Genomic DNA, 27,646 nt, shown 5'->3' on the forward strand with positions numbered 1-27,646 from the left:
ACTTGTTGATTGAATAAATAAATGAATGGAAAAGCTAGAAAACACTATACTGTGTTGCTGCACAGAAGGAAGAGTTCTAGTTCTGTTTCTGCCACTGATTTGCTAGTTGTGTGACATTAAGCAAATTTTCTAACCATTGTGAGCTTAGTCTTTAAAATGTTAATACTATTATTTATGCTGTCTACTTACAAGTTTGTCACAAGGCTCAAACAAAGTGAGGAGAAAGAACTATATTTATTGACCATCTGTTATACCATGAGTTCTTTCTAAGTGCTGATATCCTTATTCTTTCAAAAGAAACTTTAAAAAAATCTGAACGGTATTTACCTTAAGATTGCGTTAAGTAGAAAAATAAGGGCTTATATGAATTTCTCTGATTTCAAAGCTTTACTTCCTCTACCTCTTTCCTTTTGAGAGACCTGAGAAAAGCGTTATTTGTTCAGTGAAGCTGTCTGTGACTATTCTAGTCTTATTCATTTGATTCTCTCTCTATTTATATTATACTTATCATAACAGCATTAATTATTTGCTTACCTCAAAGATTTAGGAGGAAGGAAGCATGTCATTAGAGCAGCTTCAGATCTTCCCTGGGTATTAACATTTTACAAGTACTAATTAAAAAATGAATGTACTCTTATCATTTCCAGAAACTATCTTAATATGATTTTTATTAGTATTTATAAACTCTTACATTTTGTTTATAATAAAACAAAATTAAGGCCTCAACCACAGTAATTCATATGCTTGGGGTTGCTAAGATAGTTTTATAAACATATGATACCAGCTCCAATCCAATAAGAGATCTGATTTTAGGTAAGACAGATAATTTAGATTAAAGATAGATTTTAAGGTATAAAATTTTGTCTACAAGAGAATGTATCAAATATGGATATAGGAAAATAATTTTGAATTTAATATTCTAGCTTTAGTTCTCTTTTTCTTTTTCCTTTTCTTTTGTCAGTTGTGGGGCTTGAACTCTAGACTTGGGTGCTATCCTTGTGCTCTTCAGCTCAAGGCGAGTGATCTACCACTTGAGCCACAGTGCCACTTCTCATTTTCTAGTGGTTTATTGGAGATAAGAATCTCACGGAGGAAGTGGCGCCCCGCCGTAGCTCAAGTGGTAGAGTGCTCGCCTTGAGCTGAAGAGCTGAGGGACAGCGCTCAGGCCCAGAGTTCAAGCCCCAGGACCAACTAAAAAAAAAAAGAGTCTCACGGACTTTCATGCCCGGGCTGGCTTTGAACCATGATCCTCAGATCTCAGCCTCCTGAGTAGCTAGGGTTACAGATGTGAGCCACCAGTGCCCAGCTCTAGCTTCAGTTTTCTATATGACAACTTCAGGAACTAAATATATTGGTAGTCAAGAGCAAAATACTTAACTAAAAGAACCTGGCATAGTTATTGTAACATTATCCTATTCCAGAAGATTGTAATTAATAGTAGAAACAAAGCCCAGCTGCAAATTAATGGTCTACAGCACATCAATGGACTAGAAAACGTGCTAGGGAAACTAAAATAGGTCTGAGGTTTCATTCAAATTAAAATGAAAATGATTACTATTTATTAGTACTCAAATCAGGAAAAATACTTTGAACTTATGTAATATAATATCTAAATCCTTCATTTAAGACAACAGCTAGTCAAAATGCTAATCACTAGGGAACTGAGAGATTTGTTTAGTTAATAATACTTCCTTTTATGTATGCTTATATGCTTTCTAGAAGGAAATTTGAAATCTATAATTAGCTTTATATAGTCAACTCCTGATTATGTGAGTTAATAAAAGATAACACAGACATCTGTGCTAATAGGGAGAACAAGCAATAGAACTGATAGAGAACCAAACACTGCAAATTACAAAAATTATATCTTTAACTATGGAATAAATGTTGACTCTTGATAGCATATTTGCCTTCCTAACACAGTTCATTAGCTTTCTAAGCAAGGAGAACCATGTTCTAGAAAGACCACATACAGATTCATAGCTCCTGTAAGTTGGAATGTTCTATCAGTGTAGTCATTGTGCATATTGATTCTAATATGTTAAAAGGCATTCTCTTTAAGGTTCAAGGACCTAACACAATATTCCCAATTTCATACCACACAAATGCACAAAGTAGCAAAAACAATACATAAAACAGATCAGTTCTGGCAAAGAAAAAAGAGCCATCGCTTTGACCTTGTGAACAAATAGATATCATCATTTCACAATTACTTTTAAAACTAAGATTTAGCCAGCAATCCACTCAAATGAAAAAGGAACAAAAATTAGAAATTAGTACACATTAAAAGGTACGTTACACCTTCTAGATTGACAGTAAAAATTGTGGGAAAATATGTCTCCAATGGGTCAACTACTTAATAATTGTTAGGGAAAACAGGAATCTTTCCCATGTAAATAACTTCAATCTTTTCATCTGTATGATCAGATCAATTACATAACAAGAATTTATATAGAAAATGACAGCTCTCTGAGGCATTTATGAAATAAACAATGAAAAATGGTCTCCATGGCTCAAAAAGAAGCAATGTAGTTAATAAAAATGCTAATCTTATCCTACTATAAAGATTGAAATAGACTCATAATAAATAGTAGAATTCCAAAACAGCAAATATTCATTCACTTTTTTCAACTATTTATCATTTAGGGAGCATCTACTACAAGCTCTACCTCTCTAGGTAGTAGTTATACATTCCATTTGAGACATGGAGCTGCACTAAAGGAGCTCATAGACATGTAAACACATTTGTGTGAAAGATATAATAGCAGGAAAATGTAGAGTTCTGTGCACCAAATAGATACAAGAACTGATGGAGTGAGGAAGCCTTCACAAAGGGGCTACGGTTCTGGACTTTACATTTGTCTCCCCTAACATTCTTATGTTGAAGCCGAAGTGATGGTCTTAGGAAGCTGGAACTTGAAGAAGTCATCCAAGAGAAATGCTCAAGAATGGGGTTACAGCCCCAATAAAATAGGCCAGAGGGAATTCATTTGTGCCTTTTGCCATGTGAGGAAGCAGAGAGAATATTGAATCTAAGAATCAGAAAGCTGGTCCTAACCAGCCTTGACCTCTCAACACCAAGATTTGTAAGAAAGTAATTTCTTTTTTTTTTTTTAAGAAAGTAATTTCTGTGGTTTAAAAGCTGTGATGTTTTGCTACAGCAGCATCAAAAGACTAAGGTAGCTGTCTTTAACCAAATTTCATATAAGAATTGAAGCTTGTCATGTGGGATGGGGAAGGCATTCCATGTTGACAGATCAAAGAACCATAAACTCTAAGAATGATGGTCTTAGGGTACACAAAATATTGGAATTGTGGTAAGAAGCAGAAATAGTTAGACCCAGATTAACAAGAATCATGTTAGTTGTGCATGTCAAAACATTTGAACATGCTCATGTATATGTTCTTAAATACTAACAAGGCAAAAAGAGCTCTTAACAGTACAATGTCATATCAAATAGATACTTGGAAAAAATTAAAATTCTGCTAGTTTTGATAAATAGCAAAGTCCTGGAGATAGGACTCTTAGGTGAAAATCATCAGCAATTTTGAGATTTCTAGTCTGGATTATCCTTAATACATAGTTCAATCTTAAAAGTTCATAATAATGGGGAGGTGATCTGATAAAAAAAAAGTCCCTATGTGATTAACTGTGGTGGTCTTGGGATATCATATAAAGAAGAAAAATTTCACATCTTCCATTCTCAGTTGTGTAATTTTGATAATACTAAGACTTAGTGTAACTCTGAAAGGTATCTTGACCCAGGGCAAATATAGAGAACACGGGACAGTGTAACTTTTTACTTCTGCATAATAAATTATAATGAACAGTCTTACAACAACCAGTATCTCACAACTCACATGAGTCTGGGCGTGCCTTACATGCACAAGATCTCACTGAGTTTCAATCCAGACACTGGCCAAGACTGTAGTCTCATTTGATGTTCAGGGTCTCCTCCTACTCACATGTAATTGGCAGGATTTACTCCTTTGTAGTAATACTCATATGGCTTATTCCCCAAAGCCAGCAGCATAGACATAAAGACTGCTTCTTGTTGTTTAAAAGACCATTTGATTTATACAGGATCACCAAGAGACTCTCATTTGCGTATCTTACACTCAAAGATGGAGAATTTAATTATTTCTGCAAAATCCTTTTGCCATAAAATGTATAATGAGGGAAATATATTCCATCACCTTTGTTATTGGCTAATGGCACATTATAGGAACACGCACACACACACACATACACGCACGCATGCGTGTGCGCGCACACACACACACACACACACACACACACACACACACACACACACACACACACACACACACACACACACACACACACACACCAAAAGAATATTGCACAAAAACATGGTTCAGAGAGTAGGAATAATGGGTTCTTCTTTGAATTCTATCAATCATGGATGCTGAAAGTAAGGTAGAAGAATTGAAGTCATTAGAGTCAACTGGATAGACTTGAGAGCACTTGAGAGACAAAGGAGCAGTTGGCCATCGAGTATGTATAAAGTTACTCAGAATAACTGGAGGAAGTTCTGTCACAGGCCTCCTAGGGCAAGACACATAAACGTGTAGCCTGCTTTGTTGAAAGGGCCAGGCCAAGGTAATCACACAAAGCACCCACCCAACACACAGAGATGTAAAGGAGCAAACGAGAAAATGATAATCCAAGAGAAAACTGAGGCAACAGAGGATGTGAATAAATAAAAAAGGCCTAGAAATCTGAAAATGTTTTAATTGGATGTTGAGAGGGGATTTCTCTATAGCACAGACTGGAAATACCAATAGTCTTTCTTTCCTCACACCTCTCCTTTCTTTTAAAACATCTCTATTTCTCCTTCAATTTCACCTTTAGTTATAATGATCACACATATATTGCATAAATATAACTGATAAGCGAGGTGATTTTTCAAATTCTATATACAATCTGTTAAAGAAAAGCAAAGGAGGAAAACTCTTTAGCAAACTGAAGTAGACAGGGTAATTACAGAGAAGATGTATGCAGCAGTGGATTTGAATCTCAAAGAAAATTCCAGCTAAAGAAGCATTTTTTTTCACATATGTCAACAGAGGGTGAAAAAAATGAGCAAAAATTGAGTCAATAAGAGATTAAATTAAAAATATATTTTAACACAAAACCTTTTTGGATCTGTTGCCCTTTGCCTCTGCAAATTTTGGATGGCTTAGCACCTGTGGAACATTGGCTATCACCAACAATGCCACTTATCCAGCTTTTGCTGCCCTCCCAACTCAGGATGTATTCATTTGGGACATGGAGCCAACAGAATTCCAGCCCTGCTCATGAGCAGATTGCTTGTTCTTAGCAATTTTATGGGTTTGAGAATTCTGATACCTGGTTGGACTCTCTACATTTGTACTAAAATCATAACATTCAAGTGGTGCTGTAGCTCAAGTGGTAGAGCGCTCGCCTTGAGCTGAAGAGCTGAAGGACAGCGCCCAGGCCCAGAGTTCAAGCCCCACGACCGACAAAAAATAAATAAATAAATAAAATCATAACATTCAAGCTGTACTTACTGACTGTAGCTATAGTAATAGAAATAGAAAAAATAATGCTCATATTTATTAAGCAATGATTTTTTTTTGCTTTGCATTTGACCATTCTAGGATGGTATTTATTAGTTTAGAGTAAATCTTTTTTTTTTATTTAATTTTATTTTATTTGTGAACATACTGTACAGAGGAGTTACAATTACATGGGCAGGATAATGCGTACATTTCTTACCAAGCATTGCAGCCTCCTCCTTTGTTTACCCTTCACATCCCTTCCCAGCCTCCCCCCCAATCCCAATCCTTCTCCTTGCCCCCCTTCCCCCCCCACCAACGTAATCCTTCTCCTCCCCCTCCCCCCCCCCCCCCCCCGCACCGACGTTGTAAAGCTCGTTTTGGACATGACAACTTAAGCATATGTTATATTCATACACTTTTTATTTAGTGATTCTATCTTTATGTAAAAGGAATCTCCACAAAGAAATGATTCTAGAAACTGATTTATTTCCATCTTTAAATTGTGTTTTGTTGGAATCTCTGAAAAGGCAGCCTGTCAGAGGAAGGATATAACCAGCTCCTGAGGAATATTAAAAAGGAAAAGTCTGGATGAGATAGATAAGGGAAATAGTTCAACATGTGTGTCCTAAATGCTTTTTTCTGGGCTTAGACTCTCAAAGGATGTAGCAAAACAAAATCAGTACTGGAAAAACATAAGGAAAGAGGGAATCTGGCTTCAAAATCCCACATAGATTCTAGGCATGATCACATCCTGATAAACTTAACAGTTCTACAAGGTAGAGAATAGCAAGATCTTGAGGATAAATTTTATGAACTCTTATTTGCCTTCATCATGAATGAATTATGAATGAAACCCAGAGGTTCTCATGACTTCCAGAAGAGGGCCGCCTCAGTTTAGCAAAAGGAGAGGTGACTGTAGTGTGAGTATAGATGGATGGCAGGTCTGGTAGAAACTCAGAGCAACTCCTTCACCAGTAAGAGTGAATAAGCCAGCCAAAAAAAAGCACAAGCCCTGGTCAGAGGAGTTTGGGCATTAATGGCATAAATGTATGGCCTGCAGGCTACATAGTAGGGGAATCTTCAGACTCTGGTACCCCTTAGGCTATGTTGACAGGCGTCACACATACTAACCATGGGTCAGGAGTCTAAGCAAAAAGGAAACTCAGACTCTTGACTTTCCCCAAATATCTGGTCTTTGATTTTTTTTGGTCACTCCAAGAACACCCTTGATTTTAGTTTACAGAGAAAAACAAGATCCTTTCAGACAGTAAAATGCAAATTGGATTATCTCTCTTCACTTACCAGCCAATGATTTCTTCTTGCTCTTAGGACAAAACAAAGCCCAGGCTTTGCATGATCAGCTTTTATTCCCTCTGTGGTCTCAATCTTTCTCTCTGACCTGTATATGCATGTTAACTTCTATTTCATGGAATTATTCTTAAAGACGTAGTCCTTCTTTGAAGAATAATCTTTCCTTCCCACCGTAACCTAGTTATTTTCTCATTGCTTGTCTCTTAGAACCTTACTCTTTCCTGGGACAATCACAATCATTTTTTAGATTCTCTCACATACCTTGGACTTCCTTATGATGGCACACAAAGTAGACCTATTTATTTGAGATTGTCCTCATAAACCAATAGTCTTACATTAGTATATAGATAGATAGATAGATAGATAGATAGATAGATAGATAGATAGATAGATAGATAGATAGATAGATATAGATAGATAGATAGATAGATAGATAGATAGATAGATAGATATAGATAGATATAGATATAGATATAGATATATCACTTGAAATAAGTTCCCACATGATTGCTTGCACTAATTTACATTTCATATACTTTTATTTTTAATTTATTTTTAGTGCCAGTACTAGGGCTTAAACTCAGTAGTAGATGGGCACTGTCCTTAAGCATTTTTACTCAAGGATGATCTCATTCAATTGATCCACAGCCCCACTTCTTACTTTTTGGTGGTTCATTGGAGAAGAGAGTCCCACAGACTTTCTTGCCCAGGTTGGTTTTGAACTACAATCCTCGGATTTCAGCTTGCTAAGTAGCCAGAATTACAGGTATGAGCCATTTGTATCTAGCCCCTTTTTATATTTTTAAGTATTGAAAAACAATCCACTTTTCTTTGTCAAGCATCTAGTACCCTAAGTCTTACCATCTGTGTGTGTGCTGGAAAAAAGTGCATCACAATAGAGGAAAAAATGTGAGAGGCATTCATGCCTTATTAAGAACTAAGAATATATTTTATTATTTTGGCATTTGACAATTTACTTTTTCTTTGGACAACTAAAATTCTGATCTATTTAAAGTACTGAATTTAATCATGATAATTTAACTAATTTGTAAGGAAGTAAGTCCCAAAGATAAAATTGTGTATCATTCTCAGGACTTTAACATTTCCCTTATCAGTTTACCCAGAATCTTAGCTCAGAGTTACACAATTGTTTCAGGAACCTGACTTTGGCCTTCATGTATGCTAGAGGCTAAAGCTTCCTTCAGCTCCCTGTGTCCAGTGCTATGGTAATCATGAGTTCTAATTTTCAGGAGGTCTATTTAAGTCCATATGAACTAATTAAAAGGAAGGCCTTCATTTGCCTTTCTGGTAATCCCAGATCAGCCTGAGAACTCTATGCCACCCTCTTCCCTCTAATTGTACCTCCCCTGTAGCAATTCTCCTTTGCAGAAAAACGTCCTCTGCTGCTGAGCACCTCCTGACTTTTATTTTTGTTTTTCTTCCATCTGGAAATATGCACTTTTCTGGTCTTAAAAAAAAATTTCCTCCTCCCATCAGTTTTCTCCAGCAGGAGGTAGATGCTTTGGAATTACTAACCATAACTGGAAGTAATCAGGTACAAAGGGTATGGTTGACTTGCTTGGTAGGTATACTGGAGAAACTGCTAACTCACAAAATCATTCATACAGAGCTTTCAGGCTACAGCTGTCCATAAAAAAGGAGAATCTGTTATTAGTTTTATTCTTAGCATCTTCTCCTCCAGGGATTCACAACATACTGACCTAGGACATTGTCACAGAAGAACTCAGAACTCAGAAGCCTCTCCTTGTAGACATAGCTATTATTACTTTTATAACTGATACCTTCATTTTTGATGAATATGAAATTATCACACAGATTCTTTCCATGCTGCCCATCCCTACTAAAAACCATTATCTCAACTATCTACTCAACATAATGCCTTAGTTATTCAATCAAGTTCCAAATTAAAATGTCCAAAATTGAGTTTCCCATCCCAGTGACTATCAACTCCATCCTTCCAGTGATTCAAAAGGACCAAGCTCCTTTAATCACATATTTGATCTCTTCCATTCTACCATATCCTACCATCCATTCCCTTAAAAATGTTGGCTCTAACTTTAAAATAGATCAAATTCCATCAGTATCTCTATTTTAAAGGGAAAAAAACAACAAAGTGAGACAAAACAAAAACCTATTACCAACTTATTTACATGGAGGAGAGGGGAGTAATACACTGACAACCATTGAAAGTATCACATTTCATTTAAGAATGGGATGCTGAGTGTGCAGGTATAGAGAGGACCCCTTAGAAGAATAAACTAAAATGAACCCCCTCTTAGGGAAATTTTGGGGTCTAAGTAATAGCATGAGGGGTCTTGATACCTCAAGGAAAAATGGGACAAATATTAGATGTGAATTTAATCCATACCACAATTTGTTAAACGAATGAAAAGTTAATTTTAAGTATTATGAATGGTGACTAATGTAGAAGTAGATTTGTATTTCCAGGAAATTGTTGTACTGACCTAATTAAGCATGTTGTGTGGAGACAGGCAAACTTAGCTGCTCAGACCCATGATTGTAAGGCCTTGTGATTATCAATAATTGCAGTCAGTCCTGCTATCATTTGCTTCCTGTTCACAGACTCTTATCTTTCACTCTGGTCCTCTTCTTTAGTTTTGACTCCACCTAGCCCTACTGAAATCTCCAACCTAATACTCCTATGGATTTTTCACTGTCATGGTCCTTTTGTTCTTTTCTTCTTTTATTTTTCTATCAAAATTTTATACTCACGTTCTTGTATCCATGTTTCTTGCTTTCAGTATACCCATTTTACAAAACCACAACCTATGGAAAATCAACTCTCCCAAATTTTCTGTACCTGTGTTCCCTAGACTGGAGAAAAACAGAATTGCACTGGTTTAACTCATTTTAAACTCATAAACATGAATACTGAGTGAGTCTTAAATAAGTGGCCTTTACCCATTTATTGTCTCTTCAGAAATGATTTGCTATTCTCCTTTCTCATAATCTAAGCCACTTCCATCTCCATTCTTAACTGGAGTTGCTGCTTTTCTATATTATAGAGAAAATGGAAACTATTTTATTTTCCCACAGATTTCCACCACATGGATGCCCTGCCACCATTTGTATCCACATCCAAACACATCCTGCCTGCCAGAAATGTGTGCCCACCTTAGACCAAACTTGCCACTTGGTTCATAGAACTTGTTCATGATTCTCTTCCTTTGCTATAACTTAAAAACTTCCTCTTGCAGGTCTGGTGGCTCACTCCTGTAATCCTAGTTACTCAGGAGACTGAGAACTAAGGATCACAGTTATCACAGTTTGAAGCCAGCCCAGGTAGGAAACTCTGTGAGACTCTTTATCTCCAATTTAACAGCAAAAATCACCAGAAGTAGAGATGTGGCTCAAGTAGAAAGCACCAGTCTAGTGGAAAAAGCTATGGTGAGACAAAAGGTGAAAAATATAGCCATGGTAACTCACTAGACACCATGTTGAAAATAAACTACACAATTTGTGGGGGACAGGGAAAAACTGGGAGGAAACAAGGAAAGAGTTGACACTGTTCAAAAAGAAATGTACCTGACTTATGTAACTGTAATCCCTCTGTATACCATCTTTACAATAAAAATAAATAAATAGCTCTTTAAGAAGATAAAGCTAAGTGATAGTGCCTAGTTCCTGCGTTCAATCCTCAATACTGGCACTAAACAAAGAAAAAGGCTTCCTCTTGGAAAATTTATCTTAATTCTAACCAAGTTGTTGGTGTCAGTTCACCAGTGACCTCCCCAGTATTAAATCCAGGAATCCTCAGCCTGCTCCATGTAGCAGCTACATTTGACCGAGGTGACCACTACTTTATTATAACTTCCTTCACCTGAGTCCAGAACATGGCACTCGCCAGATTTCCTCTTACCACACAGGTAGTTCCTCCCCAGTCTCTTTTAATTTTTTTTTACTTTATTGTAAAGGTGATGTACAGAGGGGTTACAGTTACACAAATAAGGTAATGAGTATATTTCTTGTTGAACACTGTTACCCTCTCCCTTGTTTTCTCCCACTTTCCCTCTCCTTCCCTGAAATCCCTTCTCCTGAGTTGTAAAGTTCATTTCCAACATAGTCTTGTGAGCATGGCTGTTATATTGGTTCACCCTTTGTCCTTTGTCTCACCATTTTTTTGTTCTCCTTCCCTTCCCCAAATCAGATAAACATATATACAAAACACAGGGTATCAAAAGCAGAGACAGCAGGGAATAAACCAAAGCAAAATGAAATATCTCTCTGGTCTTGTTTTTGTTTTTGTTCTTGTTTTTGTTTTGCTGGTATTGCTTTCTTTCCCCTCCTCTACCTTGCTCAGTTTTTGGTCCAATGTACCTGAGCTCACATCTGCTATATAATGATACTCACATCCGTATCTTCAGAAGGAACCTTCAGCTGCTTACTCCACTCATGCTTTCAGTTATCTAATAGGTGTCTGGGATTTAAAATTAAATCCTGATATTTCACCCTGTTCACCAAAAGTACTTTTCCCACAGTTTTTTGGCTATCAGACAATAGGGAATCCATTCCTAGAGTTCTTTTATGACAAAAATCTTGGAGGCATAGGTAATCATTCTCTTCCTCATGAACAACATATACTTCAACATGAAATCCTATTACATATACCTTAAAGATATGTCCTTCTATTTCTCTTTTCATGTACTGCTTCCTCCTCTGTTTTTGCAGTGTTGCCATCCTAACTAATCTTCCAGCTTCCACTTTCATTCTTGCCTTCTAGTCCACTCACAATGCAAAAGTCAGAGGTATCCTGATAATACAGAAGTTACATCACCAGACTCCTCTTTTTCTGAGAGATCTGAGTGGACTCCCACACCTTTCATTGTGAATAAAAGCCAGAGTTCTTTAAAAATGACTAGTTAGGCTTTACATAATATATTTTCCATCCTGCCTTCTCACTTACAAATAAATATTTCACATTTCAAGGAGTAGCAATAACATTTGATTAATCTGCTTAAGCCAGAAACTTTAGTACTTTCTTTAAGCACTTCTCCTTTGTCTGGTCTGTTACCAGCACCTATTAATTACTCTCTCGTCTCCATCCATGGCACTATTCCATTGCTGTTGCCACTGTGTCTCCCTACATCCAGTCTTACCACATTTCGCATTTTCATACCATATCATAAAACTAATATTTCCAGTTAAATGCAGTTAAAATATTCTGTTTATATCATTTCCCTGTCTGTCGAACACCAAAGCTCTTCCTCTTTAACCACCTTTTATGACGATTCCTAAGTTGAAGCTTTAATCACCATTCAAGATGCTTTCTAAATAGCTCTCTGTTATAATAAATCCATTGATTCACTTAGTATTTTGAAGCATGCAATTAATTCTGAGGTTAGTCTTTGCTCTTTTAAATGCCATTTTTGTCAAGATTAATTCTTTGTGCAAGAAATCATTTATAAAAAGGAACTGTGGATAGATCGCTTCATTTAGATTATACTTCTTTGTCAAGGAAAGCAAAGTTACCTTAAGTAAGAAACATGGGATTACAGAGAGCTCTCTTTCACAAAACAATCATAGAGTTCAAATACTGTCATTAAAGAAGAAAAATAAAATATTAGATAAGAATATGAAGAATATTTGTATTCATAGTTTACAGAGTACATTCAATAGTACTTAGCTCACTTATTACTACAAATACCCAAAGAGTAGATACCATTTCTCCTTTTCAGAGAGTAAACAATGAAACTGACTTGTCCATTCCCTTTCAATGTATGCCATGTGGCCTTGTCTTTATACAAGGCTTTTTAATTAAATATCATGTATAAAAAATCTGTAAAATAATGAAGCACTACTGTTCAGGTAGATGACTGTCTACTGTAAAGGTTTTACTTTTAAAATTAGAAGTTTTAATTTTAATGTGAAATGATCACCAATGTCCTTCCATATTCTTATTAAATCTCAGTCTATTCCAAAAGTTTTGGTGAACAGTAGAAATGACATATTGCATTTGAAAATCACAGCAACATGCGACTGGAAACCATTTTAACTGTTCAAAAGTTAGACTTTTGGCTCTGTTAAAAGGTCACACCTGAAAACATCCTGATGATGACAATTGCTCCACACATTTTAGATGGTACTAGCGAAGACCTGTTGGCAGTAAATGTGAGTTCTTATTCTATTCCCTGGTAATCAGTGTCAGAGTGAAGAGAAGGCAAGGGGCTTTGAAATTAGATTTATAACTTCTCTTGGTTTCAATATAAAAATAAATCATATTTCTATCTACTGCAAATTTAACAATTTAATCATAAAAAATACTTAGTGCTCTAACTAAAGCCAAGAAGCATTTTCCTAAAGGTAAGTTTCAAAAAACTTGTCCTCCCTACCATTTTAGGATTTAAGATCTGGAGGTAAAATCTGGTTGAATAATAAGTACATACTCAGAGCTCTTTCTGGGGTCCACATACCATTTGTCTTTATAAATCATGTTCTATCTTTCCTGTCTGATAAGATTGCTTCTGGTACATGGCAGATAAACAATAAGTGATCATTGAATGAATACTAGACTACAGAAAATTTTACTTCTTATGATTGTTTCAATTATTATTAATAGTTATTGAGTAATAATTATATATCAGATACTATGACAATCACTTTACATATAGTATCACACTACAGGGTAATATCTAGTCATTGTTAATGTAATTCTACCAAGAAGAAAACTAACACAAAAAGGTCCAGTTTCACAGTTAAGTGAAAGGTTCAGCATCAATACTAGTAATCAATTTTACTCAATCTAACTTTAGTGCTTAAAATGCGTCAAAGACTCACCTAGAGTGTAAATTTGTTCAACCACTTTGGAAAGCAGTATGGAGGTTCCTCAAAAGATTACACATAGAGCTCCCCTATGATCCAGCAATCCCACGTTGGGGCATTTACCCAAAGGATCATAAACAAGGCTATACTAAAGCTACCAGCACAACTATATTTATAGCAGCATTTATTTACCATAGCTAAGATATAGAACCTACCCAGATGCCCCTCAGGAGATGAATGGATCAAGAAAATGTGAGATATATCTATCTATCTATCTATCTATCTATCTATCTATCTATCTATCTATCTATCTATCTATCTATCTATATGAATTCTATGCCTCCATCAGAAAGAATGACATTGCCCCATTTGTTAGGAAATGGAAGGATCTGGAAAAAAATATATTAAGTGAAGTAAGCTAGGCTCAAAGAAACATAGATCCCATGGTTTCCTTTATTTGCAATAAGTAGTATATATCTAGGACTAGCCGAAAAGGTCAAAAGCTATGCACATATGACCATGTAAGATGATGTTAAGTGAAATGAATCTCAAGATAGGGACACAAGTGTTTTTTTTTTCTTTCTTGCTATTGTTTTTAACGTATTTTTTTTGTTTCTTTGATATGTTCTTTCCCCACAGTATAACACTGTTTTCACTGTATTTAATTCTGTTTCCCTGAATCTTGTATATTTGGGGAGGGGAAGGGAAATAACAAAATGCTTAAAGAAGGATACAGGTTGACCCATTTTAACAATGAGATATACAAGACACTATGTTGAAAATGAACTTTACAATTTTGGCGGGGGTGGAGGGGGGAGTCGGAGGCGGGGGAGGAGTTGGGGAGGTGGGGAGGGAAGAGATGGTAGGGGAAAAACAAAGGAGGAGGTAAAAATGCTCGATAGGAAATGCACTCAATACCTTACTCATGTAACTGTAACCCCTCTGTACAGTATTTTCACAATAAAAAAACTTATTAGTTAAAAAAAAAAGACCCAACTACTCTAGCTAGATTCTAGAAAGAAGAGAAAAGATAACAACTTCTTTGTTGCTCTGTATGTCCCTCCCCCACAGTATAACACCTGCTTTCACTATATTTGATGTCAGTATAACTTGTGGAGGAGATGGGGAAAAACCAGTTGTTTAAGGATACAGGTGGACCTGTTGCAACAATGAGAAGTACAAGTTGTCATGTCCAAAACGAGCTTTACAACGTCGGTGGGGGGGGGGGGGGAGGGGAGGAAGGGTAAACAAAGGAGGAGGCTGCAATGCTTGGTAAGAAATGTACGCATTATCCTGCCCATGTAATTGTAACTCCTCTGTACAGTATGTTCACAAATAAAATTAAATTAAAAAAAAAGGTAATAACTAAGTAAACAAGAAGTCAATATTATTTCCTGTAGTAAATAAGGCTATGGAAAAGGAAGATAGGACTATTTAATGGAAGTGAGTAGAGCAAGCTAGGTGTGCTAGTTTATGTCTGCAATCCCAGCACTTGGGAGGATAAGGCAGGACAGCGTGGACAACACAGGAACCTGTTTCAGAAGAAAAAAAATGAGCAAGGCAGAAAAATGGTCATGAACATTTACTCTAGCGCCAGATTTGAACCTCAGTTCTGTCTTTAAGGGGTAGACTATTATTAATTTATCTTTTTTGTATTTTCCTATCTACAGAAAAAAAAATTACCCAATTTCTATGAGATTTGATTGAGTTAATATACTAAAACACTGCCTGACACAAAGTATTATTTAAGCATTTGCTTATTATTGCTAGTTATTTCCTTTTTTCCTTCCTTCCTTCCTTCCTTCCTTCCTTCCTTCCTTCCTTCCTTCCTTCCTTCCTTCCTTCCTTCCCTCTCTTCTTTTTTCTCCCCCTCCCTCCTTGTCTGCCTTCTTTCCTCTTTCCCTCCAGTTAGGGTCCTACACTCTGCCTTGAACTCATTATGAAGTCTAGACCGCAGTCAAATTTATAATCCTCCTGCCTCCACCTCTCAAGTTCTATACAGACATACAACACCACATCCTGCTATTTCTTATTATTATCACATTGAGATAGAGATAGTGTGATCTGGGAAGGCTTCTACAAGGAAGTGCATTTAAGTCAAACCTAAACAACACTCAGCAACACAAAAATTTAAAGATAGAGTTTGGAGGCAAAAGAAACTAAAGTACAAGCCAGGTATTGGTGGCTCACGCCTGTAATCCTAGCTACTCAGGAGGCTAAGATCTGAGGATCATGGTTCAAAGCCAGCCAGGTCAGGAAAGTCCGAGAGACTCTGATCTCCAATAAACGACTCAGAAAACCAGAAGTGGCACTGTGGCTCAAGTGGTAGAGCATTCGCCTTGAACTGAAGAACTGAGGGATAGTGCCCAGGCCTAGAGTTCAAGCCCGACCAAAAAAAAAAAAAAAAGGTACAGAAACCCTCAGAACCAGATGTGTGACACACAAGGATGAGCCTGCTAAATGTAAAGAGCTGGTCAGCAACCGTGTAAATGAGTGACACTGGTTGTAGGAAGGAGTCGGACATTATTCTAAGGGTAAAGAGAAGCCTTGGGTGCATTGTCAGCATGGCATTAACATGATTTATTTTACATTTTACAAATATCAATGCAATGAAAGTATCAATAACATCCATCTTACCATTAATCCTTATTTTTCAAATCTTGTTTTCCCCCCTCAGGGTAAATAATTCTCTGACTGTATTTTTCAAACTTATAATAGTGCTTTTAAAAGTAGAATAAGATCAAAAGACTTAGCTAGATACATACATATGTTCATATATATGTGTATGTGTATAGATACATAGATACATAGATACATATCCAGCTTGAACAAAGATTATGTAAAATCACATGCAGACCATATTTTAGGATTCTAAAATTCGTATTAAACATATTTATTAGGTTAAAAGTCACACCCCTTTATAGGAGAGCCATTGAATGGTTTAGTTGCCTGTCAATTAGACAGAGGAAGAAGAGACTTTGGGGGTTCCACTTCTCAAATTTCTGTCCCATTGGCCTTACCAGTTAGTTATTAGCTCCTTCTTCCTCCAGAGAAAGAAAATAGTGCAAAATGATTGGTTGGAACCAGGAAAAATTTACTAATGGATGTTGCTTCTTTCCTTAGTCTTCCTCTTAGGCTATATTCCTCTCTAAATTCATAGTGATTTAGCAAATTGAAGCCCACCTCGGCCACAATGTCCTACCCAATCTCACCAGATATCCTGGGTATGGTTCTCTGGCCTCAAAGTAACTATGTTGATTAGTTGATAACACATGTGGTGATGGAAAAAGAGCATTTCTATTCTACTAGCATACAACATTAAATCATCAACCTTAATATTTAACACTTGAAGGACTATTAGTGTAGTTAAAATATTATGTTCAATACTCCTTACATTACCACATATGTGTATAAACAGAAGTATACCTTACAAGAGGACATCTTTGAATCTTCTTAATTCATAAAGGTTCAGTTTTAAAAGTTAAAATATATAGGTATATAAATGAATAGTTTACCTCTTTGGTCAGGTCTTTCATTATTGCCTTCTGTGGTTTCAGCAGAAGAGGTGGGTGGACTAACAGGAGGGCTGGAAGTAAAGTTTATACACCCTGTAGATGTGTTGATTTCAAAGTACTCTTGATTGTGATTCATTCGATGAAAATCCAGAGATGACACAATGGATGTTCGCTGTTTTGGCTAAAAATAAGAAAGCACGATGAAATCATTAATATGATAATATTCCCATCTATTTAACCAAACTAATCTTTTTTTATTCAGTTAAACTCTGTGGGTTCTGTACTTAAAAAAGAGATACCACACACTCACTCAACTTAGTGAACATATTATTTAATGACAAAAGATCATGGCATAATTGTTATAATTTAGGCATTTCATTAGATTCAACACAGCATGATAGAAATATAGTACTCAGCATTTCTCTTAATCATCCATTTAGAGAGTTGCAACTTTATGTCACCTTTCATTCAACTAACATTTATTAAACATCTGGCATTTGCTAACCCTACAGGTATAAGATCTAATAAAAGGTCTCTTACAAGACTGAAGTATAATTAAAGCAGTTCTGTTTTTTTATTCTTTATATAGTCCAAGGAATGGTGGCATTGGATATTTTCCCAAATTATCATATGCTGGAATTTAATCATCAGAAGTAAGTGAAGTTCCATGGAATATTCTCCAGGACCACAGAATCTATTTGGAATTCATAGTGAGCTTTGATTTTCTTTTTTTAAGGATTTTAATTAATTCCCACATAACAAGAAAAGTCAATTTAAGCACAAAAGTAAAAATCGTGGAATATTGGCAGATATAATCTACACCCTTTGTCAATAAAGGATTATTCCTTATAGTAGATCTTTGTTCTATCAATAGTACCCAACTTCTTTCTTCTTACATGAGGTTTTAACAATTTGTCCTTTGGAACCACTGAAATCCTTTTGTCTCACAGATGTGCATATCTTTCCGAAGAATCAACCTGTTTATTTTCATTCTTTTATTAATATTATTAAAATATTAATAATTTCTTGTAATAATCACAAACATCATTTCTATATAACAAGATAAAGTTTATTGTACATTTACCTTCTCAAAAATACAAAGATTTTAATTTTCTAATATTTTTGTTGCTTTCACTATCTTGTAACTCACTGTACTCAAATGTCTAGCCTCTTCCAAATCATCATAATTTAATCTTTATGTAGATACCAGTTAGTGTATAATCTAAAGCAACTGAGTGGAAGATATCTGCATTTTGCAGAATGTTTTAAAATACAAGGTATAAAATCATCACAATATGCTTTATTCTTTCATCACTGCAATATTTTTAATGAAAGAGGTTGAGAGGGATAAATATTATTATAGAAGAGAGCACAAGTCATTTATTATTATGACATATCAATCTGCTAATAGAATTCCAATTAGAACTCATGCAAAATTCAGTTGCTTTTGAAGTATGAAAGATCAGGATTTAATGTCAGGTTTGGTTTCTCATGAAATGTATGTCCTTGGGGCTACGAATCTCAATATCACATTCATTGCCCTTTCCACTAGAGTCTGGAACAGCAATTACAGAGGCACAAGCTACGACCATGGCTCCAAAAGAAACACGGGTATAATCATTGTTCTAGGTTTTGTTTTATTATTTTATGTTATAATTTGTTTTATTATATATAGATAACAATTTGCTATACTGTTTCCTCCTATAAGTAAAAGTTAAGCCAACTGATATATGTGATCTCCTTGTAAATGTTTTTAAATTATGCTCTGAACTTAGACCACCCAGAATTCTAATTGCAATAAAATGCCAGATGCCAGTGACACATGTTTATAATCCTAGCTACTTGAGACTCTGAGATCAGAAAGAACATGGTTCCAGGCCAGCTAGCAAAAAGTTCATGAGCCCACCATCTCCAAAGGAAAAGCTTTTATGTAGTGACATACACATATCATCCCAATTACAACAGAAAGCAAAAATAAGAGAACTCAAGTACAGACTAGCCCAGGCAAAAAGCAAGACCTTATCTTAAGAAATAATCAAAAAATCCTGGAGGTATGGTTCAAGCAGTAAGGCACCTGCCAAGCAAATGAGAAGTCCTGAGTTCAAACCACAACAATATTACTCAAACATAACAAAAATAAACACACACAAGACATTTTTATATGGGATCTTTATATAGGACATTTTCTGCATTAATTCATTTTATAAATATTTGCTGATTGTATACTAAATTACAGAGAATGATGAGCACTGCAATAGGAATAAAAATGTAAGACATTCTCCCTGTTCTCTAGGTGTCTGTAGTCAAGGAGGGAGGAAAGGCCAACAAAACAATGACTGTCAGCACAGTACAGAAGCTACGGTCAGCAACAGCCAAAAATGTAAGGAACTTCAAGGTGGGCCTCTAAGTTAGGGTGAGGATCAGAAAAGGCTTCCCTGGGAGTTGATCCATAGCTCATTAGAAGCTTGATGAACACTGGTGAAAGGCAGACAAAACAGAATACAGAAAGTGAAGAAAAAGCTGCAAATAGATCAATATGGCCGTCGTGGTGTATGTGAAGGTAGGTGAATTTCAGGCAAGTTGTGGAAGCCAAGTTATAAAGGGGCTTCAATGCCACAGTAAGCAACAATGAGATGTACAAGTTGTTATGTCGAAAAACGAACTTTACAACTTTGATGGGGGGGGGGAGGATTGGGCAGGGGGGGGACTGTGGGGGAGCAGGGTATGGGAAGGGATGGGAAGGGGAAACAAAGGAGGAAGCAACAATGCTTGATAAGAAATGTACTCATTATCTTGCCCATGTAATTGTAACCCCTCTGTAGGGTATTTTCACAATAAAAAAAAGACTAAAAAAAAAACAAGAATAACCTGAACATGTTAAATGACTACTGAAGATTTCCAAACAGGAGTACTTCAAAGTTTGGTTAGTATTTTAATAAACAAATTTTTAGCAGTTTAAAGAATAGATTTATAGGTTGAGGTGTAGGAAAGGAGACTAGTTTGAGAGATGTTATAGATTTCCAGCCAAGACAGGGAAGGTCTTGCAGCAAGACAGTAGACATTATTTTTTCAGAGAAAGGTCTCACATTTTTGCCTGGGGCCAGCCTTGGAGCACAGACTTCTTACCTATTCCTTCTGTATGTATAGGCTATAGACATGAAACACTATGCCCATGAATGTATCCAGATGCAGTGTGATGAGGGTCTCACTAATTCCTATCTGACATTGTACCATGAGACTTTGTATGCCACCAAGTAGCTAGGATTGTAGGCATTTGCCATCACACCTGGCTCTAGCAACTCTTGTCCTATAAAAGAGTCATTTTAGACAACATTTTCATGCTCAATACAACCATATCTGTAGCTTTGCCTTTATTTCCCAATCTCACTTGCATTTGATTGGGCCATGTGACTAACTGCAACTAATTGGTGGTATAAGTAAGCTCTATCTCTCTCACTGTGATGATGTAGCTGCAAATTAAAAGAAGGTCATGCAACCCTCACAAGGCTTTAGGAAGTGTTAAAGTAAACTTGTTTCATGCTAAGCCATTATGATCTGGGTTTGAATGTTATGTCAGATAGCATTGCTTACTCTACCATAACCAGAACAGGATGCAATGGCTAAAAGAGGCTCAAGGTTACATAAAGAGTTAGCCTAAGAGCCATACATCAGAAAGAAGGTTCATGTGCTCAAATCTAGGGACATGTGAATGGTATCTCAAAACACAAAAGGCAAAGGCAAGATTTAAAAGAGCCTTGCCTTTGGAGAGCTATAAAATAGCAGTGGGAGAAACAATAAGGGATAGTAGCAATACTAAACATGGAGATTAAAGAGGATGGGTTTAGAACATGCTCTTAAACTTTGATATGAATCCATTTTAACTACTCAAATGGAATTCTGCTAAGCCATTAGGTATGAAAAAGAGTGTTGACACAGGTTCACTGAATTACAATTGGAGTTGTGTTCACTGTGGCTCATCCACTTTAAAACAACCCCCTCCCTATGGTCCAGTCCTCACATCTACTTTCCTAAGGACTTGAATCCACACATATTAACTCAGCAGACATCAGAAAACTGCATCTCAGGGGCCACAACCAATTTTCTGCATGTTTTTATCAAACTTATAAGCTAAAAATGTTTTCCACATTTTTCATAGTTGAAAAAAATCAAGGGAAGTATTACGCTATTCACACATGAAAATTCCAAAATTCTGAATTAATTGTCCCTAAACATGGCTTTACTGGGATTTTGCCATGCCTACTGCTTCTTATCTGGCTGTCTTCCTGCTCCAGCAACAGGTAAATGTTTACTCCAGAGCCACGAGAACTACAAAGCTTAAGCTATTTTACTTTCTAGTCCTTCTCATAAAAAAAAAAAAAAGCTTCTCATCCATACAAGACAGTGGTTAAGGATGTCTCTGAGGAACTGAAATTAAACAAACTGCAACGCCTATAAAGGTTCAGGACCTGCCACGAAAAGTTATTGGAACCAGCAAAACATGGAAAAATGGACTCCTTCCAAACAGTGTTTTCCATGATCACTATCTTAATCTGTTGTGATGTTTTTAACTTTTTAAAAATGTGTTGTTAATGTCTTACTCCAATGGGCACAGGGACAATCACAGCACAAGAGTAAATCCTTACACATCTCTGGGGACTCTGCTTTGCAATCAGCTAAGTGCTCCTGACCTTGACCCTCTCCACACTCAGGCTCTCACTGCTATGTCAGCAGGTGCTGGGGTGGGGAGTCGTGGTGGTACTAGGGTTAGGGGAGTTGATGGCCAAGAATACCTCTGTGTAAGATAGAGATATGGTGGGATGTAAGACAAAGATCAGCAACTCCAAGGCAAGCATAGATTCTATTATAACTCATATGCCTTACTGAAAAACACAAGTTCAGACATATAACCATTAAGAATTTTAGATGCAGCAGTAAATCTCAGTCCTCTGAGCACAGAACCGGCTGTGACTGCATTGGTTTCACACCCATGGAACCAGCCCCATCTTAGACAGAGACTGCTTGAAAGGGACCATGGTATCTATTTGTTAGATGCACAGGAAGCTGGATGTATTTCTTATATTTGCTATGGATCTTATTTGTTAATCAGAACCTGTTATCATAAGAATATTTTTCTGCTGGGCACCAGTGGCTCACACCTGTAATCCTAGCTACTCAGAAAGCTGAGATCTGAGGATTGTGGTTCAAAGCCAGCCCAGGCAGGAAAGTCTGTGAAACTGGTATCTCCAATAAACCATCAGGAAACCGAAAGTGGTGCTGTAGCTCAAGTGGTAGAGCACTAGCCTTGAGCTGCAGAGCTGAGGGACAACGCTCAGGCCTAGAGTTCAAGCCCCATGACTGACAAAAAATATATATATATTTTTTTCTGCTACGTGAAATATACGCTTTTCAAAAGTCATTACCTTTATCTCGCCCATGTAAGTTTAACCCCTCTGTACAGTATTTTCACAATAAAAAAAGTCATTACCTGACTTATGTAACTGTAATCTCTCTGTATACCTTCTTTACAATAATATAAAATTAAATTAAAATTAAAAAGTGAAATATATTCTGCTGCAACTTCAGTAATGTCTTGGTATTATAGAAAACCACGTATGAGATCTACACATGAATACAATAAGTACATATAATTCCCAAATGAGATAAAATTTCAATAATGTGACATGTCTTTCCAAATTTAATCTAAATTTTAAATATTCACTTTATGGTTTTCTTTGGTTATTGTCAAATTTTTTAAACAAATGGACATTGGAAAAATCCACTTACTTGAACTTAAGTGGATTTAAATCAGTTGAAATCACTTAATTTAATTATAAAGGGGCCTTTTCAACATCATAATAAAATGTCAAATAGGACTAGAGGGTTCCACTGATGTCAGCTCAAGAAAAAGTGATGGTAGCAAAAGTCAATAGTAATATTAAATTAGCCAGGCAACACCAAAGTTCAAAATGAGGTCTCAGAGAAAATCACTGGAGGTCAGAAAATTAGTGGCAAATAGAAATATAGGGAGTTGACCAACTTTCTGGGTAAGTGACAAATTCTCTCAGTATAAAGCAATGTCCTATCAATTCAGGGAAGTAAAATTAGGTACTTCCTTAAATACTTTTTTAAAAGACAGTGAATAAGATGGTAAAAACTAAAGTGAAGAACCAAAAAGGAAACTTTTGGAAACTTAATCAACCTGGAATATTTTGGGTATATAATTTATGGTGAAATATTTAATTCTAAGTATTTTTTTCCAAAATGATGGCCTTACCATATCACTACCATCATTTCTCTACTGATTTGAAATGTCACATTTATCATATACTAAATTTTTATTTATTTATTTTTATTAATGTTTTTTATTGTGAAAATACCGTACAGAGGGGCATAGGGGTTACAATTACATGAGCAAGGTAATGAATACATTTCTTATCAAGCATTGCTGCCTCTTCCTTTGTTTCCCTTTACGATCCCTGCCCTCCCATCTCCCTCACCCAGTCCCCACTCCTCCCCCCACAACCAAAGTTATAAAGTTCATTTTTGGACATAATGACTTGTACATCTCATTGTTGCAATGGGTCCACCTGTATCCCTATTTAAACAATTTGTTTTTTCCCTTCCCCTCCACAAATTATACCAACATCAAACACAGTGAAAACAGGGGTTATACCGTGGGGGAGAGACATACAAAGCAACAAAGAAATCACCTTATAAATATGATAGAAACAATAGTAAGAAAGAAAAACAAATTGAGTCCTTATCTTTGAATTCATTTCACCTAACATCAACTTGTTTCTAAGTATAGATATTTGGACTTTGTTCCATTTCCATTGATAACTTGTCTGTCTATTCCTATGTTAACCCCAACCTCTGAATTACTGCTGTGCCTCTTTCTGCTACTAGAGCTCTTAGTAAGCAGATGTCAGTTCTCTCTAAAGACTTCTTGTCTTCTATTCTACAAGTATTCTTCAGGGGAATATTCTATAGCACTTCCATTAATGTGTTCATTAAATTTATAGTGATGTGTCAAGCACTGTTCTAGGCTGTGAGAAAATATCAGAGAACTAGTAAGAAAAGGTTAAAAAAAACCCTTTTAAACATTTTACTGTAACATTTGATATGATGGTCCTATTTTTAGTTGTCAAATAATTCTATTTTTTGCTAAATATTCCATTTTTAAAAAGCCTCTTCTTAACTTTAATGAGTTCAATAACCCCTCAAATCTTTCTAAAGAAACTGATTGGAATCTTACTCGTGTTAATTCTGTTTTCTCAGGGGTTATTTTCTTTGTTCATTGAGTATGCTTCTCTCATTTCTGGTTGTGAATGTCCCTCATGTGTCTGGCATAATTGATTAACCATCTTTGATTACCTAAGACACTGCCCTATAAGTTCTCCTGCCTCAATTCTCACAGGAGGAGTTAGGCAGACTTCCCCTCTTATCGGGACAAGTTATCATCTGGTGAGCAAATGGAAAAGCCTATTGCTCCAAGTATGCAGTACTGAGATTCTTCAGTTACTATTATTCCACTGGGGCTCCAGGATTCTAGCAAATATATCAAGAACATTCACTTGTTCCAGAGATGTCTTCCCACTGTGGATTTCTCGCCCTGGTTTTGTCTACATCTTACAACGTTTTGCTTGATCCTTCAGAACTTCCCAAATACCTCTGCTAGTAATATTCTCCAATTTTGCCACGGTTACATAGATTTATTGTTAAGTTTCTGCTTATTTTACTATCCTAATTGTATTTAAAGAGGGAGAAATGTAAACTGTTGGGATCCATTCACCTCAGAGTCTTCATTTTTCTCTCTCTCCTCTCTTTCCTCTCTCTTCTTCTCCTCTACTCCCTCCCCCTCCCCCTTTCCTGTGCCAGTCCTTGAACTCTGGGATGGGACGCTGTCCTTGAGCTGTTTTGTTTAATGTTAGTGCTTTACCACTTGAGCCACAGCTCCACTTCCAACTGTTCAGGTAGTTAACTGGAGATTAGAATCTCATGGACTTTCCTACCCTGACAGGCTTTAAACTGTGATCCTCAGATCTCAGCCTCCTGAGTAGGTAGGATTACAGACATGAGCTACTGATGCCTGGATCACATTTCTCTTTTTTAATCTTTTATTATTTTTTAAGTGATAGAGCTCAAAGTCAAATTCTCTTGCATACTCTGTCTTGATCAGAACAAGTATAGAGAAAGATTTGAAGTCCAGATCATTCAGTGAAGGTAGATATTATAATACTTTCATGACAGATGTCATACAAATTAAAAACAATATTTCTTTTAAAGAAAATTAAAAAAATTAAAGTGAAGTATGTGTGTATATGAATATGTGTGCATGTATGAGTGATGACTATGATATTAATATAATTAAGACTTGTTCTAAAGGTATAGAACTTTTTACCTCTAGATAGGCAAAAATGCCATTTTCTGCATTATATATTATACATATAGCTTATACATAGTTCAAATATATACAAGAAAGTATATAATAACCACAGAGAAGTTAAAGTGAATGTGTATGAGTAACTTTTGAGTACTTAAGAGAAATGGATATTCTTCTAGGCCCTTTGGACTTGTCATATCAAGCTTTTAATAGAATTAAAAGCACCTCTTTTTCTTTCCCTTTTGCAGACTTGAGGTGCAGATTTGGTCTCACAGTAGCACCTGGGAAACTGATCTTTAATTCCTCATCTTTATATCAAGCGGTTTTCCTCCTCTGCAGTATGTTGATAGTAATGATGTTTTTATTTATTTATTTTTGTAAAGGTTATGTACAGAGAGGGTACAGTTTTGTAAGTTGGGTACATTTCTTTTTGAACAGTGTCACCTTTTCCCTCATTTTCTTCCAGTTTTTTTCTCCCAATCCTCGTCTCCTATAAGTTGTATAGCTCAACATAGTGTCTAGCAAGAATCACTGCTGAATTCTTTCACCCTTTGTTCCACCATTTCTGTGTTTCCCCTTACCCTCCCCAAATCAGATAAACTTACATGCAAGACAAAAGGTACAGAAGTCAAAAACAAGGACAAAAGGGGAAAAATAGAAAAATCAACCCACAAAATAAAATAAAAAGCTTCTTGTTTTCATTTCTTGGAGTTCATTTTGATAAGCACATAGCTTATTGAGTCTTTGTGATCCTATCCTAAGAATATCCTCCTTTGACCTTACTGTGTGAATTTTTAGAGTCCTGTTTCATTTATCATGTCCAAGTATAATTTTTTTTATCTTTGATTATCCATTGGGTTTACCTGTAGATTTATAGGCATATTCTAACTATTACAAATGAGGGAAAACATACAACCTATGTTTCTTTGGGTCTGGCTTACTTCACTTAATATAATTTTTCCTAATTCTTTCCATTTCCTTGAGAATGAGGCAATGCCATTCTTTCTGATGGAAGCATAGGATTCTATTATGTATCTATACCACATTTTCTTGATACATTTGTCCATTGAGGGGCAAGTAGTGATTTTCTTTTATTGTGAAAATACCATACAGAGGGGTTATAATTACATGGGCAAGGTAATGGGTACATTTCTTATCAAGCATTGTTACCTCCTCCTTTGTTTCTCCTTACCATCCCTTCCCATCTCCCGCTCCCTCCACCCCTGAAGTAGTGATATTTTAAAATATCGGCATTGTTAAAAAGATTTTGAAAGAAAATAAAAATGTGTAGAAAATGGAAACAAATAGAATCTAATACTAGAATCTAGTATTAAATCTTCTAGGTAAGACATTTTCTTCCTTTTTTGATTGTTGTTGCTCCTGATTCATTTCAATTTTTATAGAGATTTGATATAGATTAAAATATGTGTGTCTATTATTAAAAGGGACAGACTACAAGATCGTTAGTATATTTTTCATATTTAACATATATAGGCATCACTACAAAGTTTTTAAAATGGAAAATCTATAATACATGTTTCTTATTACAAATTAGTTTTCTCATACAAGTTATTCAAACTAGCATTGGAAAAACTATATACTATTAAATGATAATGTTTTGGGGTTTGTTCTAATTTTATTCAATAAAAATGTTAAACAAGTTTGGACTCAAAGCTGATATTGAAAAACTGGAGAGCATTTTGGGTTTACACTCAGAGAAGCCTCTCCCAGCACTGTAATACACAGGATTGTCTACAGCTATATTCAAAAGATACTATGTTGGAAACAAACTTTACAATTTGGGGGGGCGGGAATTTGAGGGAGTGGGAAAGTGGGAGAAAAATGAGGGAGGGTGTAACAAGTTCGATAAGGAATGTACTCACTACCTTACATATGTAGCTGTGCATCACTTTGACAGTAAAATTAAATTTAAAAGAATTTTTTTTTGCCAGTCCTGGGGCTTGAACTCAGAGCCTGCCCACTTTCCCTGAGCTTCTTTTACCACTCTTCCACTCTACAGCGCCACTTCCAGCTCTTTCTGTTTATGTGGTACTGAGGAATGGAACCTCAGGGCTTCATGCATGCTAGA

The 27,646-nt window shown here is 36.0% G+C and overlaps 1 protein-coding gene across 11 annotated transcripts in view; it reads right to left on the bottom strand.

Moving 5' to 3' along the window:
* Anks1b (ankyrin repeat and sterile alpha motif domain containing 1B) overlaps positions 1-27,646 on the bottom strand; it is a 972,026-nt gene that overhangs the window by 577,750 nt on the left and 366,630 nt on the right. For all 11 annotated transcript variants that reach the window (XM_069990836.1, XM_069990828.1, XM_069990821.1 and 8 more), the window contains exon 12: positions 17,175-17,355. In XM_069990836.1, coding sequence (XP_069846937.1) covers positions 17,175-17,355 — 181 coding nt within the window. The remainder of the gene's footprint in view (positions 1-17,174; positions 17,356-27,646) is intronic.

Source organism: Dipodomys merriami, unplaced genomic scaffold (genome assembly GCF_024711535.1).
Source record: "Dipodomys merriami isolate MVZ:Mamm:240054 unplaced genomic scaffold, mDipMer1.0.p SCAF_10, whole genome shotgun sequence".
Classification (NCBI taxonomy): Eukaryota; Metazoa; Chordata; class Mammalia; order Rodentia; family Heteromyidae; genus Dipodomys; species Dipodomys merriami.